Genomic DNA, 19,281 nt, shown 5'->3' with positions numbered 1-19,281 from the left:
CACACACACACACACACACACACACACACACACACACACACACACACCTCTTTCTTTAGCAAAGAAGCAGGAGTCTCTGAGAGGGAGGGCAAGGGGCAGCAAAAAGAAGAGTGGAGGAAAGTACCAGAGGCTCCCAGTTCAGGTCGTGCTCTCTGGATGCTGCTTCAAGGACCTCCATGAGCAAACACATGGTCCTGCCAACCTAGGTTCCCCCTGTGGGAATCCAGTCAGACTATGGTTCAACCACTGCAATACAGACCGTATCCCAAGCTGGCCTGGGAGCAGGCTGGTGAAGCGGCGCTCCCCACCTGCTGTCCCTGCCTCTTTCTCTCCAGCCCTCCATCTCATGTGATGGGCTAACCATGATGACCCAGAATTAATTCATCCAGCAAATATAGACTGAGAACCTGCTATATGCCGAGCATGGTGTAAGGCTCTGGGGAGCCAGAGATGAGGTATGCAGAACCTCTGCTCTCAAAGACACTCATTCATTCGTGCATGCATTTGCTTAGTCAACAGCGAGCACCTACCATCATCAAGGTCCTGAGAGAAATGCAAAAGGACAAAAGGCATGAAGGTGAACTCCCAGAATGTCAAAGCTAGAAGAGAGCAGATTGGGCACCAGTCCAACCCTCCCACTTTACAGATGGGCAAACTGAGGTTTGGAGAGGTTAACAATTTGTTAGTCTCCGCCTCCCAATTTTTTCTCCTGTATGTGCTGCCACCACCCCCCTATCCAGGGTTCTTGTGTGGTTCCAGGCCCCCAGCACCCCTTGCCTCTGAGGGTCTTCATCATCAGGTACCCCAGACCCCTCTCAACCTGGGCCTCCAGCAGGGAGCTGGGCCCTCCCATCCACAGTGTTGTGGAGGCAGGGGTGCATTCTGGGGCCAAAGCACCAGACTCTCTATCTAAATCGGGAAAAGAGTGGGAAAGTAGGGCGGAGAGAGGTGCTGAGAACTATTTAGCTCCAGCCTGGACTGAACCAGCCATGAAGTACAGACCTGGATTCAAATCCCAGCTGCATGACCTACTCCCTGATGACCTTGACTGAGTTTCCTAACCTCCCAAGCCTCCCTTTCTCTTCTGTAAAATGCAGACAGTAGTGGTAGCTGCTTCCCAAGATGGTTGTGAAACCGCAGGGAAACTCTGTGATGAAAAGTGAGCACATAGTAAGTGCTCAATAATGGTGGTGCCAGAACCCCCATCTTCAGAGCTGCATAGCTCAGGGATACTTCCAGGAGTTGTATGGCTGACTGTCTTCAAGGACTGACTGTCAAGGACACCAGGTAACTGGGGAAGAAGCTGAGGCAATCGGGAGCATGGGCTGCAGTCCAGGGGTATCTGGTGCTCAGTGGAGAAGCCAATGGGCTGCGTTAGTACAGAAATATGTCTCACTCAGCAGAAGCCGAAGGAAGGCAGCATCTGGGTACCTGGAAGAGCCCTAGCACATGCAGTTGGCTGCCTAAGGACCTGTCAGTAAGCAGAGCCACATCCTGGGTACCCAGGCAGAATTTCTTCTTAGGTATTAGTGGGGAGGAGAATGAGGGAGCAGCTACTGATCTTCCTTTTAGTCCTAAGAGTCATGGGGGTGATGGGATAAAACCTCCTATGGTATCTGCCCAGCCCACAACTCATCCTTCTTCTCTGAGAACTAACCCCTCCCACAGAGAGAGCTGGCTGCAGCAGACATATTTTACCCATAAACCCCATCTCTCCAGCTAAACTGATTGGACCATGCTGGGCCAATCAGATTCCCTCTTTTTTTTTTTTTTTACAGTTTTATTGAGATGTAGTTTATTTACTGTAGAATTCACCATTTCTAAGCCTATCATTCAATGGTTTTCAGTATATTCACAAGGTTGTACAACCATTACCACGAACTAGTCCCAGAACATTTTCATCACCCCAAAAAGAAGACTGTATCTTTGCATTTGGATTATTTCCATTTGGGGCTATTATTAATAATGTTGCTATGAACATTCACATACAAGTTTCTCTATGGACATATGTTTTTATTGCTCTTGGATGTATACTTAAGAATGGAATTGCTGGTCATACAGTCACTCTACGTTTAACCCTTTTACATTCCCACCAGCAGCGTGTAAGGCTTCCAATTTCTCTGCATCCTCACCTACACTTGTTATTATCTGTCTTTTTGATTGTAGTCATTCTAGTGGGTGTGAAGTAGTATCTCACGGTGGCTTTGATGTGCAAGTCCCTGATGGCTAATGACGTTGAACATCTTTTCATGTGCTCATTGGCCATTTATATAACTTCTTTGGAAAAATGTTTATTCAGAGTCTTTGCCCATTTTTAAATTCTTTTTGTCTTTGTATTATTGAGTTGTTAGAGTTCTTTATATAGTTTAGATATGAGTCCCTTATCATATATGTGATTTAAAAATATTTTCTCCCATTCTGGGCATCGTCTTTTTACTTTCCTAATGGTGTCCTTTGTAACACAAAAGTTTTTAATTGTGAAGAAGTTCAATTAATCGGTTTGTTGTTCTTGTTGTTTTTGTTGCTTGTGCCTTGGGTGTCATACCTAAGAAACCATTGCCTTATCCAAGGCCACAGAGATTTTCATCAGGTTTTCTTCTAAGAGTTTGATACTTTGGGCTCTTACATTTAGGTCTTTGATCCATTTTGAGTTATTAATTTTTGTATACGGTGTGAGACAGGGATTCAATTTCATCCTTTGCATGTGGATATCAGTTGTCCCAGCACCATTTGTTGAAAGACTATTTTTCTCCATGGAATTGTCATGACATATTGTACTTGTTGAAAATCAATTGACCACAAATGTGAGGGTTTATTTCTGGACTCTGAATTCTATTCCATTGATCTGTGTGTCTATCTCTATGCCCTTACCAAACTCTCTTGATTACTGTCACTTGGTAGTAAATTTGAACTCACGAAGTACAGTCCTCCAACTTTGTTCTTCTTTTTCAAGATTATCCTTGAATTTCCATAAGAATTTTAGGATCAGTTTATCAATCTTCGCAAGGAAGGCAGCTGGGGTTTTGATGGGGATGCATTTCCAGTTCCTGTTCAATGCCCCCTGAGCTCTAGCTCCACCTCCTCCCCTTGGGTTCCCTGAGCCACCGGGATTTTTTTCCATAAACTCCATCTTTTGCTTAACCAGATTACACTGGGTTTTTGTTTCTTGCAATCAAAAGAATCTTAACCAAGTGCAAGTAGGAACACAGTCCTACACACTGTCCCAAACAACCCTCTCAGCACCACCTCCCCAAGGCCTAAGACCTCAGACTGTCCCCCACATACCCAGAGAGCCCACTGGGGTCCCAACCTCAACACTGGCCCATGCCCCCAGCCCTTCACTCCACCTTGTAACTAGTTCCTTTGCAGGTTACATGTATCATCTTTACTAGTTAAAATAAAAACAAACAGGCCCTCAATAAACGCTTGTGAAATTGAACTAGATGTCCCAAGACGGTACCAAAAAAACCCACTCCTACCACTCTACACCCCTTAGTAACTCAGCTTCCTACCTAGCAACTCATGCAATACGCAGATAGGAAGCTCTACGAAGGCCAGACATTGCTGTGTCAAAGGATACGGAAACTGAAGTCCAGAGAAGTTAAGTGTCTTGCCCAAGAGTGACTTGCCCTAAACGCTGGACTGCCCTGATGCACACTCCACGCCAATCAGCACAGGCACAGACAGGCCCATCATCCCGCCCCATCTTTAAGAGCTACTTTCGAAGGTACCTCCTCCTGGCAGTCTTCCAAGATTGCTCCCACTACATCCCTGGCATCAACTCTACAGAGAGACTGAAAGCTCTCAGAGGGCAGGGACAGTTTTCCATCCATCCCTGCCCTGCGAACTGCCCACCCTCACCCTTCTGAGCAAAACAAACCTGAGTGGGAAGTTTCCTTGTTTTGAGCCACCCCCCCCTTAGATGCCAACTCGCAAGACTGGCTGTGCTCTGCCCAGGGAAGTGTACCCAGGGGATGCACAGTCAGTGCTGGCAACTAAATGGCATGGCAGAGAGAGGCCAGCCTGGAAAACCTTTCAGCTGAGATGGGGGAGTTACAAGCAGCTGGGGCTGCCTCCAGAGGAGGACACTTAGTAGAGGAATTTTTCATGCTTGAGCCAATTCACGTGTTGCAGGATAATATTTTGAGCTAGGGACCAATGCTGTTTTTCCCTCCTAAAATTTCTCTCCTTTTTAACTCACTTAATTGGAGAAGGTGGTTGGTCAGTACTCATTGCCCGAGGGAGGGATGCAGTTGGGAACCGACTTTTGTTAAGTCTCAAGGGAGAAAGAGGATCCAGGTGCAGGCAAAATGGTTTGGCCAGAAACACAGAGGGAAAAGAACGAAGGTGATGAGAGAGGGGCAGTCAGAGGTTCTAGGACAAAGGGGTGTCTGTTCAGGGCTCTCCAGACAGACGAGCAGACACGTGGTAAACCGAGGCAGACAATCAATCCCCAGACCCTGAATCTGGTGCTGGAATTCTCAGAGAGCCTCAGGGCCAGGCTGATCAGGACGACAGATATCTGGTAATAGATGACTCGATGACCAGCTGACCACCCACAAACACACACACACTGGGGTGTTTTGCCAGGTCCTAGAACTGTGTGGCACAATTTTCCAGGTAGGTGGGAATGTCAGAAAGACAGCCTGGGACTTCCCTGGCGGTCCAGTGCTTAAGACTCCACACTTCCACTGCAGGGGGGCATGGGTTCAATCCCTGGTTGGGGAAGTCTGCATGCTGTGCAGTGCGGCAAAAAAAATAGCCTCTTGGGACTGGGGCTACAAATATTATATATAAAAATAAAATGATTACAAGTGATGGAAAATTAAAATATAAAAATTAAAGTGATGGAAAATACAATTATCTTTCTTATACCCTTGAGTTGTGGCCTGAAAGTTTCACTGCTATACACATTTCCACCACACGGGTCCCCCTGCTTGCTTCCCAGCATCTGCCTTTTCCCGGATACTTCGGGAATCAAGAGCCCAGTCCAGCCTCCTCCAAGTCCACAAGCCCCTGGACTGAGACAGAGACTCTGACAAATGCAACAGTCCCGCTCACGTTTTCCACAACCAGGAGGGAAATGAGGGCCCCAGAGGAGCTCCATCTGCCATCACCTCTGACCTTTACGTAACAGGAAGTGGCTACTTACTTGACCTTCAGGCTCGCCAGCATGGTCTTGTCGATCCTGCCAAGAGAAAAGCAAGGGCTTCCGTCAGTGCCAGGGCTGAAGGCTCCCACCTAGCACCTGCAGGGGACAGGTCCCGGGGCCAGCCCAGACCACCAGCCCCGCAGGGCCGTGGACAATGTTGCTTCAGGAGGAAGGAAGTTCTCCTCCAGCCCAGAAAGGGAGGACTTGGGAGCTCTGGGAGGGCCGGAGCCACTCATAACCCAGTGAGATGGGTCCTGTTATTCTCCCTATTTTAGGGATGAGGAAACAGGCTCGGGAGGATACAGTCACTGGCCCAGTCTGATCCCAGTATCTGACTCCAGACCCAGGGATCTAAAGCACTTTATATGCCATCTCTGCTTTCGTTACCCAAGCTCCGGAAGAGGACTCTGCAACCCAGCCTCATGGGTCACAGCGGCTGGACAATCAGTGCATGGATATTTCCTGGGATTCTGCTTTACAAAGATGCCGCAACCTCCAGCACCAGGGACCCTCCTGCTCTGGGAGCTGCCAGTTCCTCTAAGGAGGCATAAGCCACTCCTGAGACAGAACCTGACAGCAGGCACCAGGGTGCACAGGAGGTGGGGTCTGTCGGGCACAGGAGCTCAGAGCCCGGAAGATCACGTTTGCGGCAGACTGTCCCGGCAGCCAGCAACTCCACCCCAGCCTGCGCCTACCCTTGCTGGAAGACAAGGCAGGGCTGCTAGGCTTCTATTTTTACCCTCTGCATATGCCAGCCCTTATGGCTGGTAAAAGAGGCCCCTTCCTCTCTCCAGAGACTGAAAGGTAGGCGAGATTCCCACTCTCTGTCTCCTCTTGTTTAGGGGTCACAAATACCAGGGTCACATCACCATCAGTGTCACCACTGCGCCATGTCATCATTGTCATTAATGCCACCAAAATCACCACCACCTCCAGGAGGCTTGAAACCCTGGAAAGTTCTCATAGCCACCTCTGCCCAGCAGCTCAGCTCTGCCATGAGCTCCCCATACACGCAACGACTGGGGCCCCAGGGAGGAGGGGAGCTGTGTGCCACACGGTGAGGACGCAGAGCTGCCCCAGCAATCGCGAGTCAGCACCAAGCCCCTGAGCTGGGGGGTGGGATCCTTCCACCCTGAGTCAACTCCCAGCGCCTTCCGATCTCAGTTCCCAACAGCAAAATAAGCCACACCCGCGGTTCCTGGCCCAGGTCCCCCCTCCCAGCTTCTTCCCCACGGGCCCCCTGGGCCCCCTCCTTGGTGCTTCCACGAGGCCCCCAGGGGTCTCACTGGGTTCCTAACCCCCTCTGGTATGGAGAGCCTCGTCCTCCCCCATTCAACTCACTGAATGGGAGTAAGGTGGACCCAGGAGCAGATCCCTGCACTCTGCTACAACATCTGTTACCCAGAGCAACCCAACTGGAACCTCTATCAATAAGCCCTTACATTTTATATTTTCCCAAGGAATCTTTTTTAATTCTTACAACATCCCTTTGTTGTGGGTAAGGCAGAAATTCCCCATTTACACATGGAGAAACTGAGACCTGGAGAGAGGAAGTGTCCCATCTGGGCTCCTCAAAGAGCAGAAGAGGAGCGGCGCCTTAACCCAGGTCTCCCAGCATGCCCTCTCACCCTACCACCCGCCACCCACCAACTCTCTGGGTCACACCCTGGGCCACAGCAGCCCCGGTCCCGGGACCCACGTCCACACCTACTCAGTCAACCGGGCTCCCACGGGGGTGTGGCCTCGGAGGGCAGGGTCTACGGCTTGGCAGGGCTGAGATGGGGAGATAGGGCAGCCCTGTGACACTGAGCTTTCCCCTTTCAGGAAACCAAGGTCCCCAGGTGCTTCCGGGTGCCATCTCTCTCCTCCCTCCCCTGCCGCATCCCATTCACTCTCATCACCTTGTCCACCAGTGCTACTGGACATCCACCCTGGCATCCAACGGAGCTCTGAAGATACCACCCCCAAGACTCTTTTCACCGTCTGGAGTGGACCAGGGCTCCAGGAATCTGTAATGTAGCCCTCAAACAACTGCAAGACCCCTTCCCTGCTGAAAGCCATCCCCGCACGATAGCCACCCTAACCCTCCAGCCCCACCAGGAAGCTCTGCCATCCCATGTCTTGCAGCCCCTGTGCTCCCTCCCACTCTCCTTCGCCTCTTACGCCCCCCGCTACTGGCCACCCAGCTTCCACACCAGGACAGCCCTGGCCACCCTCCCCCCCCTCAGCAGTGGGAACCTCTTCTTTGACGACGCTCCAAAGCTAGAAGCTGAAAGGAAACTGATAATGAAAACCACTAGACCCCGTTCCCCAGCTGAGGAGAAGCTGCTGGCAGCTGGTAACCAGAGACAAGTCTTTGACCTCAGTTTCCTCACTTTATGGCCCCATAGGGAGGAAAGAGCCTCTCCTTTGTCCCAGACAGAAACTTAGCAGCAAAGGTGGCCCAGAGGGTCAGGCGAGAGGCTGGAGCACAGCCCCAGCTGCTCAGACTGGCTGTAGGGGGAGGGCGGGGAGGGGCCCCTGGCGACAGGCCTGCCCGGTCCTCTCACTGCTCACCCCTGAAGAGAGCAGACAGCCCAAAGGCCGAGCAGGCCACACACTCTCCCGGCCACGAAGTCACAGAGATGACCCAGACAGAAGCATAACACACACGCACAGACAAGAGCACACACAGGTACAGAAGCTCCGAGGCGCACACCGGCATCCGCTCAGAAGCGCAGAGTGCACACGTGGCCACGCGTCGGCACACCCACCCAGCCAGGCACACACCTCACACCCGGCCGCACAGACGTGCACACCTAAACACACAGTCCCAGATACACACGTGTTCACAGTCATCACAGATGCACATACACGTTTATGGAAACACATGACACAGAGGCCCACGTTCACCAGAGTCACACTCCCACTGGCTCCAGCTCCGACCTCTGAATTCCCTAGAAGACTGTACCCAAGGGACAGTGAGGAAAAGCCTGGTGCCCCCCCGCACAGGATCTTCCATCTCCATCCGCCCAAGCATCTGAAAGTCCTCCGCACTGCTCCCTACAGACCAGGTCACAGCCACAGGCTCAACCGGGCTTCACAGCCAGATTCGCTCCCACCCCTTCACCCTCCCTCCCATCTGTTACCCACCATCCGAAGCCCCCAAAGGAGACGCTGCGCTTCCTGACAAACATGGCTGTGACGGAGGGGCCCCTGGTCCAGCGATGCCCCCGAGGCTGTTGGCAAGACTGCTGCAGCCTCGGAGCAGCGGGGCCGACAGCCACCGGCAAAGGGCGGGGTGCCCCGCGTGGCACCTCCCCCATTGCCTGCCCCCCAGCCCGGCTTCCTGTGGGTGAGGCCGCGGGGTGGGAGGGGTGTCCTGCCCCCCAAGACGCACCAAGACAGGCAGGGGAGGTCGCAGAGGGCAGCTTCCCCACACCCGGAGGAACCCGCAGCTCCGGAAGGGGCTCGGCCGGCAGATTGCACCACAGCCCGGGTTGGCAGCTCTGCCCCACACAGCCCAGGCTGCCCGGAACCCAAGGAGGCCCGAGGATTACCATGATTGTGCCTGGGAGGGCGAGAGAGACCTGGCTGGAAGGCTCAGGGAGCCCTGCCGACGCGGGCCCACACCGACTCCCTGGGGCTGCCGGAGGCGGGACCTTGGCCTTTCTCCCTCCGCCGTACCAGATAAACCTGCCCCACATGCACACGCGTGTGGACACAAGTATACGTGCACCCACGTGGGCCCAGGGGCGCACACACGTGCACACATATATGCACAGGACCCACGGGTCCACCTAGGCGCATGCGTGCTCACGTTCGTCAGCAGACGCCGGCACACACGTGCACGCAGGTACTGCACACTCACCTGCAGGTGCGTGCAGACGTTTACAAAGACACCTGCACATCCATCTCGTGCACATACAGCTCCCCAAACAAACACACACTCACACGCACATCAACATACGTGCACACACCTAGGCGCACGCTCAGATCGCACACACGCCTACAAGGCGCCCTCACATACACAGGCACAGCCACAGGCACAGATCTGTACTGCTCAGATGCCCTTGAGCGTCTAGACAGAGGTCAGCAGTGCTGAGCTCCTGCCGGCAGTGGCAGAGGTGGCAGGTGGCACCGACGTGCACGTCTTTGCCTTTCCCACTGGACCCACAGGCTAGTCCTAATCTCTGTCTGCACCAGTGCTGCCATGCCTGGTACACGGTAGGTGCTCACTAATGAGAGCCCCGTCGAAGAGTGTGGCACATACATACAGCAGCCTAGGGTAGAGGGTCACGGGCGGGGTGCCAGGTCCCCGCCCCTACCAAGCAGTGGAGAAGCTTCCACCACTGGCCTTTCCCACTGGCCCACCTTCCCCGGAGCTGGGAGTCAGATCCGCGCTGTGATGCCAGAGGGCCACCCCCAGGCTGTGGACAAAGGGCACAGGCATTTTTATCTTCTTGACTCCTCCGCTGCAGGGGACACAAGGGGCCTCAGGCCCTATGGGGGCAGCACAGGGTCCTGACCGAGGTCAGGGCTAGGGGTGGCAGGTGTGGGGTCCTGTGCCCCCCTGGCTGCCCAGCAGGAGCCTGGTGGTCCTTGGTTCAGGTTGCACCCTCCACCCTCACCTTCATCAGAAAAGGAAGGATCGAGTGGTTCACTCCCTAGGGTTGCATAGACCACCGGCTTCCCGCTGGACGTCCACTCCACACCCAGATCTGTCACCCCTACTGCACCCACCCCACACTCAGGAGATGCTCAGCAGGTACCACGGACCCCCTGGGTCCTGCCTGTCCTGCATCCTTTTGGCCTCCATCTGAGCAAGACAGCTCTGCACTCCATCTGCCCCCGGGGGGGACACCTGGCCAGGCCTGGCCAGCCAGGGCTTCACCCTCCTGGCTGCAGTGACTGGGTTGGGAGTGGGCAGGAGACCTAATCGGACCCAGTAGGACTCACTCCCACAATGCTTCCCCCCTCTCCTCCCCAGGGTTGCTGAACCACGGGATGGACCACCAGGGTAAGCCAGAAACGGCCCACAGCCTCAGCCCAGGCGTCACGTGGGTTACTAATAACCAATAACCCACATTCCTTTTGCAAAGTGCTTACTTTTTTTATCAATTAGAGGGAGTTCCTAGTGAGCCCATCATTGGAGCACATCATCTGACATGCTTCCATGTGGGAGAGAGAGGAGGGGCTGCCGTCACAGTCAGCTTGGGCACTTCCGGCCTTCCGTCTTATCTATGCTTATCTGTACACACACGTGACCATGTGTGCTTGCTGTCCACCAACATATTCCAGGGGAAGACACAGCTGAGAGATGCTCTGATTCAGGCCCTCATAGTCTGCAAAGACACCCAGATAAAACCCAGGTAGGAGGCCACCTGGGCCAAATGTTCGCAGACCCAGAGGAGACACAGGCCCAAGCCCGAGCATCTGAAGGTCCGAAGGGCAGCCCAAGGACCAGGCAGGGAGGAGCATTTCAAGACCAGGCTGGATTCTCCCACCTTGCGCGGCAGCCACAAAAGACACCAAGTCCTGGGATTCAGACACCTGACCAAGGAGCGGCAAGGGCCTGGCTGCCTCAGCAGGAAGGGCACAGAGCTCACAGCCTGGACTTGAACTTGAGAGTCCAGAAGGGCCGGTGCCGTCTTCGCCCCCCAGAGTAAGGGCCCAGAGCAAGAGAAGGGAAGTTCCCAGGTAGCTTCCAATTTTACCGCATAAGCTCGGGAGGGAGGCGAGAATCATTCTAGAGCCTCATCCACTCTCCCCTCCTCAGTGCTGAGGCTCCCAAGCTTTGGAGCTGTGTGACCTCCAGCAACTTACCTAACCTCTCTAGGCCTCAGCTTCCTCCTCCATAATAGGGAGCAGCTGCCACCAACCTCACAAGATTATAAACGAACGTAAACACGGCACAGGGCTTCCAAACCATTCCCGGAGCTGTTATATGTACTATCGATTATGATTCCACCCCCTCCCTCGGTCCCACGCAGCTTCCAGCTGCCCCTGCTCTGACCCCTCCATTCTTCTTCTGGGTGGTGGTGGGCAGCGAGGAGTCCATGGCTCTCTGGGAAGGATTGCAAGTCAAGAGAAAAGAGAAGCATGCTGTGTGCCAGGCCCAGCCCTCCTGCCCCACCAAGCACAGCCCAGCTTCCTCCCAAACCTCAGCTGACTCAGCATGTGGGCAGTCAGGGTGGAGATAAGGACAAGCTATGGGGCCAGGGGGGCAGGGGCAGCGCTGTGACTGTGAGTTGACTATGGGTCAGCACTGACCTTTCAATCTCACAACCACCTCTGAGATAGCACCACTGTATCCCCATTTTACAGATGGTGACACTGAGGCACAGAGAGGTTAAGGAACCTGCGTGATGGTGGCAGAGCCAGGTCTGACTCCAGAGCCCAAGTTCTCAGCCACTGTTCTCTACAATGATCTGCATCATCGGACCAAACCTGCCCCACTGACTCTGGAACCTACAGAAATGCCCAGTTCACGCAACGCCCATTTTACAGATGGGGAAACGAAGGCAAAGCTCAGCTCAACAGCCAGGAAAGAACAACAACGAAGCTGGAAGGAGCACGTGCCTGAGTCCTTCTCACCTGAGGCTGCTCCTTGCCCTTCCACAGAGGAACGGCCCACTTTGGGTCACCAAGTCACAATGCCCTGGCTTCCCCGGTGGAGGCCTGTGGGTATTTCTGGTCCAGCTGAGGGAGCAAGTACCAACCAGAGCTCCAACTCCGGGACAGAGCTCCAGGGAACCCAGCCAGTTCTCTGGATTTTAGAGAAACACGGAGCGGAGAAAGCTGGCTGGGATCAGAGGAGGAGAGGCAGCCCAGGTCCCTGCCAGGAGCCCCTCCATCATATCTGCAGTCCCTTGGGGGCAGGAGGGAAGGGAGAGACAGTGTGGTTTCCTCCACTTCGGCAGCTCCGTCCTCGCAGCCACCAGCAGGAGGTAAAAGATGAAACAAGCTCCCTTCCCAGGCGTGGGGATGAGGCAGTTACAGGAAGCTGAGGAAACAGATGTCCTGAGAGAAGCAGGCACTAGATCATTCAGCCTGGATCCTCCCCCACTCCAGACAACATAAGCTGGCATCAGTACCGACCCCGTAAGGCTCAGCTCTCCTCCTATCTCGACCACTGAATCACCTTGAGCAGGTCACGTCATCTTTGGAGGCTTCAGTTGACCTTGCCTCAAAGGGGAGGCTAGATTAGCCTCTGCTTCCTTTATAAACCAGGTGAGGGCAAAGCATAGTGGCAGAGAAGGACCAGGAAAACAGGGTGCCATGGGATTCAGAGCCAGCAGACCCACACTGGTTGGGAATCTACACCTCGGGATGGAGAAAAAATGACATCTCACATCTGCAATGTGATTTACAGCGCCCTGATCACTTCCCCCCTCACGCTGCCTCAAGGGCTAGACTGAATTTCCCATTGCACAAGTTCTGAAAAGCAAGATGATGACCAAAAAGATTACAAGAGAAGCGCTTGTGAAAACTCGGTTCCAAGAGCAGGACCCCAACATACGACAGTCGTGCAATTTATTCTGATTTGTTCAGTAACGCTATCTACCAAAAGAACTCCCAGCAACACGTGGTTGTGAACTAAAGAAGCTGTAACGTGTACCATTATTTTAAATTATTTTTAAATAATAATAAAGTATTTTTACCCATCAGATAAGTTAAAAAAAAAAACCTTGATAATGGTGTGAGGATGTAAGGAAACAGGCACCCCACCATTAGTGTGTAGATATTTGACAAGATCTATTAAAATATTAAGTGCACATACTGTTTGTGCCAACACTTCTGTTTTTAGAGATTTATCTGGGGAATTCCCTGGCGGTCCAGTGGTTAGGACTCTGCGCTTTCACTACCAAGGGCCCGGGCTCAACACCTGGTTGGGGAACTAAGATCCCACAATTTTCATGGCATGGCCAAAAAAAAAAGAAGAAGAAAAAGAGATTTATCCTGGGCTTCCCTGGTGGCGCAGTGGTTGAGAGTCCGCCTGCCGATGCAGGGGACACGGGTTCGTGCCCCGGTCCGGGAAGATCCCACGTGCCACGGAGCGGCTGGGCCCGTGAGCCATGGCCGCTGAGCCTGCGCGTCCGGAGCCTGCGCGTCCGGAGCCTGTGCTCCACAACGGGAGAGGCCACAAGAGTGAGAGGCCTGCGTACCGTAAAAAAAAAAAAGAGATTTATCCTACTGGTAAACTCATACAAGCTGACAAGATCTATGCACACAGATGTTAACTATATCATTGTTTATAATAGCAAATACAATTAGTAACATAAATAACCATCATTTCACGATATTGTGGAACAATCATACAATGGAATACTGTGTAGCCATTGAAAAGAAGGAGGTAGGATTTATATGTGTTACTACATAAAGATATCCTAAAAACTAAAAAAACAACAAATAGGGGCTTCCCTGGTGGCACAGTGGTTGAGAATCCGCCTGCCAATGCAGGGGACACGGGTTCAATCCCTGGTCCAAGAAGATCCCACATGCCGCGGAGCAACTAAGCCCATGCACCACAACTACTGAGCCTGTGCTCTAGAGCCCATAAGCCACAACTACTGAAGCCCGCGCACCTAGAGCCTAAGCTCGGCAACAAGAGAAGCCACCGCAATGAGAAGCCTGCGCACTGCAATGAAGAGTAGCCCCCGCTCGCCGCAACTAGAGAAAGCCCGCGTGCAGCAACGAAGACCCAACACAGCCAAAAATAAATAAATAAAATAAATAAATTTATTTTAAAAATTAAAAAACAACAAACAAAAAGACACAGAACAGGGACTTCCCTGGTGGTCCAGTGGTTAAGAATCCGTCTCCCAATGCAGGGGACTTGGGTTCGATCCCTGGTTGGGGAACTAAGATCCCACATGCCACGGTGCAACTAAGCCCGCACGCTGCAACTACTGAGCCCGAGCACCTCAACTAGAGAGCCCACGTGCAGCAACTTAGACCTGACGCAGCCAAAAATAAATAAATAAATAAAATTAAAAAAAAGAAGACAGAACAGCTCATATAATAGGATCTCATTCGTTTAAATAAATATGTAAATTCTTATATATGCCTAGACAATTTCTGGAAGGAAACATAAGCAATGGCCCAAGACTGGTTACCTCTGAAGAATGGGACTGGAACTGGAAATCCGGGGGGAAGAAACTTTTCACTTCATGTCCTCCTGTGCTGCTTGATTTTTTTTTTTTTTTTTTAACCAAGAACATGTTATAATTTAAAGAAAAAGTGTTAAACAGATGGTTTGCTAAGAAGAAGAAGAAAGAAGATGAAGGAGAAGAGGAGGAGGAGAGGGGTGGAAGCTACAAACGCTTGTTTCTTTAAAACCTTCTTAAACTATTTAGAGTTCAAACTGACTGCTGATTCCAGTCCTGAGATCACCTCTTCTGCCCTGAAGGTAAGTCTGTCTTGCCCCAGAGAGGTAGAACCCAGGTCTCTCTCTCTCAGTATCTGACTCCAGATGGTTCTTCCATACACTCTGGTTGGTGTTTTGTGTGTGTTTTGTTTTGTTTTTTGGCTGCGCCACTCGTCTCGTGGGATCTTAGTTCCCTGACTAGGGATTGAACACGGGCCCTCGGCATTGAGAGCACAGAGTCCTAACTGCTGGACCACCAGGGAATTCCCCATCCACTCTGCTTTTAAGCATAGTTTGTCTCTCAATCTTAAGTAAGAAAACCCCAAGGAGACCAATATACCACTTTGTTGGGGGAACTTTGACAGTTCACGTCGGAATCCTTACCTTCATGCCAAGAAGATTCTAGAGTGCAGATCATGGCCAGTTTGGGGATCTGGGTGTTGGTTTTTTTGTTTGTTTTTTTTTGCGGTACGCGGGCCTCTCACTGCTGTGGCCTCTCCCGTTGCGGAGCGCAGGCTCAGCGGCCATGGCTCACGGGCCCAGCCGCTCCGCGGCATGTGGGATCTTCCCGGACCAGGGCACGAACCCGTGTCCCCCGCATCGGCAGGCGGACTCGCAACCACTGCGCCACCAGGGAAGCCCTGGGTGTTGTTTTTACATGGGTATGTCAAGCCTGTGAAAATCCATCAACCTGCACACTTACAACCTGTGCACTTCTCTGTATGCATATTATGCTTCAGTAGGAAGTTTTTTTTCATATGCATACCTTTTGACCTAGAAATCCCAAAGGGAAAAAATCAGAGCTGTGTGCCAGGTTGTACTTTTGAGGGTCTCCAGCTCATTGTTGTCATAACTATGAAATGCTGGGAACAATCTAAATTTCCAACAGTAGGAGTAGGTTAGAGAAAGACAACATCTCTCAACAATACAGTTCACCTCAGCCAACCAACCACAGGTAGAAAATATTCGGGGAAAAACATTTCCATAAAATTCCAAAAAGCAAAACTGGAATTTGCCATCCTGGCAACTATTTACGTAGCATTTACATTGTATTAGGTATTATAAGTAATCTAGACATGATTTAAAGTATATGGGAGACCTAAGTGACCAATAACATATGAATGGATAAAGACGATGTGGTATATGTATACAATCGAATACTACTCAGCCATAAAAAACAATGAAATTTTGCCATTTGCAACGACTTGGTGGACCTGGGAAGGTATTACACTTAGTGAAACAAGTCAGACAGAGAAAGACTGTTACCATTTATATTTCAAATCTAAAAATAAAACAAAGGAATGAATATAAGAAAACAGAAACAGACTCACAGATATAGAGAAGAAATCAGGGGATACCAGTGGGGAGAGGGAAGGTGGTGGGGGACAAGATAGGGGTAGGGAATTAAGAGGTACAAACTATATTTTATAATAAATTTAAATGGAGTATAATCTTACATTAGTTTTTAATTTAAAAAATAAAGTATAAGGGAGAATGGCGTAGGTTATATGCAAATTCTACACCATTTTATATAAGGGACTTGAGCATCACAGGATTTTGGTATATTGGAGGGGAGCGGGGTGGGGGGTAGTCCCAGAAGCAATCTCCCAAGGATACTGAGGGACGACTGCATATGTGATGCCAGGGCAAACAAGGTACAGTAAGTCTCTGAATAGAATGCAACAGGCGAACTAATGTGCTCAGGACCATATTGTTCAGGAGGTGAGATTCAAGATCATGATTTTTTCTTCTTTGTGCTTTCCTGAACTTTCTAAGGTTTCTGAAATAAGCAGGTTTTGCTTTTATAATTAGAAAAACACAATAAATGCTATTTAAAATAACGACAAGTAAAAGGAAGTAAAAGGAGGCAAGAAAGGGGACAGGCTCAGTGTTATAAAATAGTGGTTCTCACATGCTCCAGGTGTGAGACCCACCTGGGGCTTGAACAGCATGGGTTCAAACCCCAGTCCTGCTGCTTGCAAGCAGTGTGAACTTGGGCAAGTTCCTCAACCTCTCTGCGCCTCAGACCAGACTCCCCATCTATAAAATGGGGATACTAATGGTACCTACCTCACAGGGTTGTTGGGAGGGGTATAGGAGTTAATACGTGTTACGCCTTCAGAGCGGTGTCTGCCACAGATCTATACACCTGTTAGCCAGTGCAATGGCTAAACTTCAGATCCCATCGTTCTGGGGTGGGGTCATGGAATCTGCATCTTTAACAAACTCCCCAGATGATTCGAATCCAGTGAGAAACACTGGAATGAAATCCACTAGGATACTCCCATTATCTTTGGTGGCCCTGGAGTTATCTGTAGGAAAGCTTCGGCACTAGGAGCTGTCCAAAGGAGATCACAAAGCCAGCTCTTCGCTCTCCCCCATTCAGCTGTGTCACTCCCCACCCTCCCCTACTACTGCAGCGCCTCACCTGGATACTTCCCTCCCCAGGTGGGAGAGAAGGTAGGTGTCGGCGCCCTCTACAGGCAAGTCTGGGTAGTGCAAGGAGGAAAAGGGGGCATCTTCTTGCTTGTATTTCTAGGATGGCAGCCATACTGCCCCCTGGCAAAAGGGATTGAGGGATGGAGGAATTCTCTGTATGGCAAGAGATAAGTAACAACCACCTGGTGTCAGAGCACATGGGTTCCAGCCCTGATTCTGACGTTAAATGTGGCTGTGGGGACATCGCTTAAACTCCCTCCGCCTCACTTTGTTCATCTATAAAGAAAAACTGCCAACATTTCTTGAGTATTTCCCATGAACCAGTTACGCCATGATTTCATTTCATTTAATCCTTACCATAACCAATTCCTCCATCCTGGTGAGGAAATGGAGCCTCAGAAAGGTTAAGAGATGTGCCCAAGGTCACAGGGCTGGCAGGTGGCAGCAGCAGAATTCAAACACAGAGCCTCTGCTTTTAACAATTCTGCCATTTCTATAGAGAATGAGGGCAGTGCTAGATGTGAGATACAGCCAGGCTGGGCTCCAGCAAACCCCTAGATTTCCCCTGGCTCCCTGCCAATGCCCAGCTGAGGAGTACCCCAACCTGGGCCAGGACAAGGAAACCCTGAGATTCCTCCCTGGGCCTGGCAAGCCAGGCTGGGGACCCATTCTTCTGGCAGATGAACAATGACTCAGACGGAGGCAGGCAGGGGGCACAGAGAAAAGGAGGGAGCTACACACAAAAAAAGGCCTGCACCTCAAACACAGCATATTCACTTATCCTGACTTCCCTGGATAAAGATGGGGGTCCTCGTGGGATCGGTGCCTCCAGACCCAGAGGAATCCTGCTGGAGCCCCAGCTTCGTGGCATCTCCACCAACCCTGCCCCTTGCCCCTTTGAAGAGAGCAGGGCTGACTTAGAATCACATAATAAAAGGAGACAGAAAAGGCCTTTTCCACTCAGGGTCCCCTCTTCTTTCCCCATCACCAGCCCCACCCTCAGAAGGACTCTGCACAGGTAGGTGCCTCCTGTATTACATGAGAGTTGGGGGTGGAACTGGGGCTGGAACCTGCAGCTCGGTGAAAACCTGGACCAACGCTTTACCTGAGGCCAAGGGGATCCGTGGGTAGAAGTGTAGTCACCGCTAAATAACCCAATGAGTACGAAATAACCCAATACATACTGACGGTGTTCCCACACTCTAGATGGAGAAATTGGGGCACAGAGGGACTAAGTAATTAGCTCAAGGTCACACTCCAAAGAAGTGGCTGTGGCAGACTGTATTTTCCAAAGACGGCCCCACCATCCCATAATATATCCCCATTCCACATGTTCTTCTTACCCTGTGACATTAACACCCCTCCATTAAGCGGTGGGGTACACGTTCCTCCCTCTTGGATCCTGGTGGATCTGTGACTCTGGCAGAAGTGAAGCCGCATCATTTCCCAGGCTAGGTAAGAAAAGGTGAAATAGCTTCTGTCTGGCTCTTTCTTGCCCCTAATCCAGCCAGCACACTGTGAGGAAGCCCAAACTAGCACACAGAGGGGGCACACAGAGAGGCCTGTGTGGCGAGGAACTAAGACCTCATGCCAACAGCCAGCACCACATGCCAGACATGTGAGCAGCTGAGCCTTCAGACAATCCCCGCCCCTGGACTTTGAGCCACCCCAGAAGACAATGGCAGAGCAGATACAAGGATCCCCACTAGCCCTGCCCAAGCTGCAGATTCCTGAGCAAAATAAACAACACTGTTGTTTCAGGCCATAAGCTTCTGCACGGTTTATTATGCAGCATCAGATAACCAGAACAGTGAACCCAGCGAACTGACTCCAGAGCTGTGTTCCCGGCCACCCTGCAGTGGTCCCTGCTGGGAAAGACAATGTAGAGAAGGGGTATGGAGCTTAGGTCTGGAGTCAGACATGCCTTCACGTGTTCAACCATTCATCCATTCATCAAATGGTTATCACATCCCTACTTTGTTCCAGGCTCTCTGATAGTGCTGAGGGTATTTCAGTGAACAAGACAGACAAATCCCTGGGGGGACTAGGGGTGGAGAGGTGGAGGACAAGAGAGGGATAACTTTACAACAGGTATTTACAATAGGGTGATGTGATCCAAAGGGGAGTGGGGGTGGGTGGGGAGCTCTGTTTAGAGGGGATGATCTGAGTCGGCCTCTCTGAAGGAGAGACCGTAAGGATGAGACGGATGCAGCTTTGTGAAGAGTGGAGGGCACGGCAACAAGTGTCGAGAACAGACCCAGATTCATGTCCTGGCTCCATTACTTACTAGCTGTGTGACCTTGTGGAAGTGACCCAGCCTCTCTGAGCCTCCACTGCCTCA

The 19,281-nt window shown here is 51.5% G+C and overlaps 1 protein-coding gene across 4 annotated transcripts in view; it reads right to left on the bottom strand.

The window, feature by feature from the left end:
* The window catches only part of RAP1GAP2 (RAP1 GTPase activating protein 2), a 219,224-nt gene that overhangs the window by 179,223 nt on the left and 20,720 nt on the right, over window positions 1-19,281 (bottom strand). The window contains exons 1-2 of one of the 4 annotated variants that reach the window (XM_027130673.1): window positions 8,285-8,433; window positions 5,153-5,188 (exon numbers count right to left, since the gene is read on the bottom strand). In XM_027130673.1, the coding sequence (XP_026986474.1) occupies window positions 5,153-5,188; window positions 8,285-8,328 (80 nt within the window). In that variant the 5' untranslated portion in view covers window positions 8,329-8,433. Of the gene's footprint in view, window positions 1-5,152; window positions 5,189-8,284; window positions 8,434-19,281 lie in introns of those variants that run through there. The other 3 variants (XM_027130670.1, XM_027130674.1, XM_027130672.1) reach the window with 3 other exon arrangements.

This window comes from Aethalodelphis obliquidens, unplaced genomic scaffold (genome assembly GCF_003676395.1).
Source record: "Aethalodelphis obliquidens isolate GAN/ISIS:26980383/991018 unplaced genomic scaffold, ASM367639v1 scaffold38, whole genome shotgun sequence".
In the NCBI taxonomy this organism is placed as follows: Eukaryota; Metazoa; Chordata; class Mammalia; order Artiodactyla; family Delphinidae; genus Aethalodelphis; species Aethalodelphis obliquidens.
Note: the sequence above shows the minus strand (reverse complement) of the source record. Positions and strands in the feature narration are given on the sequence as shown.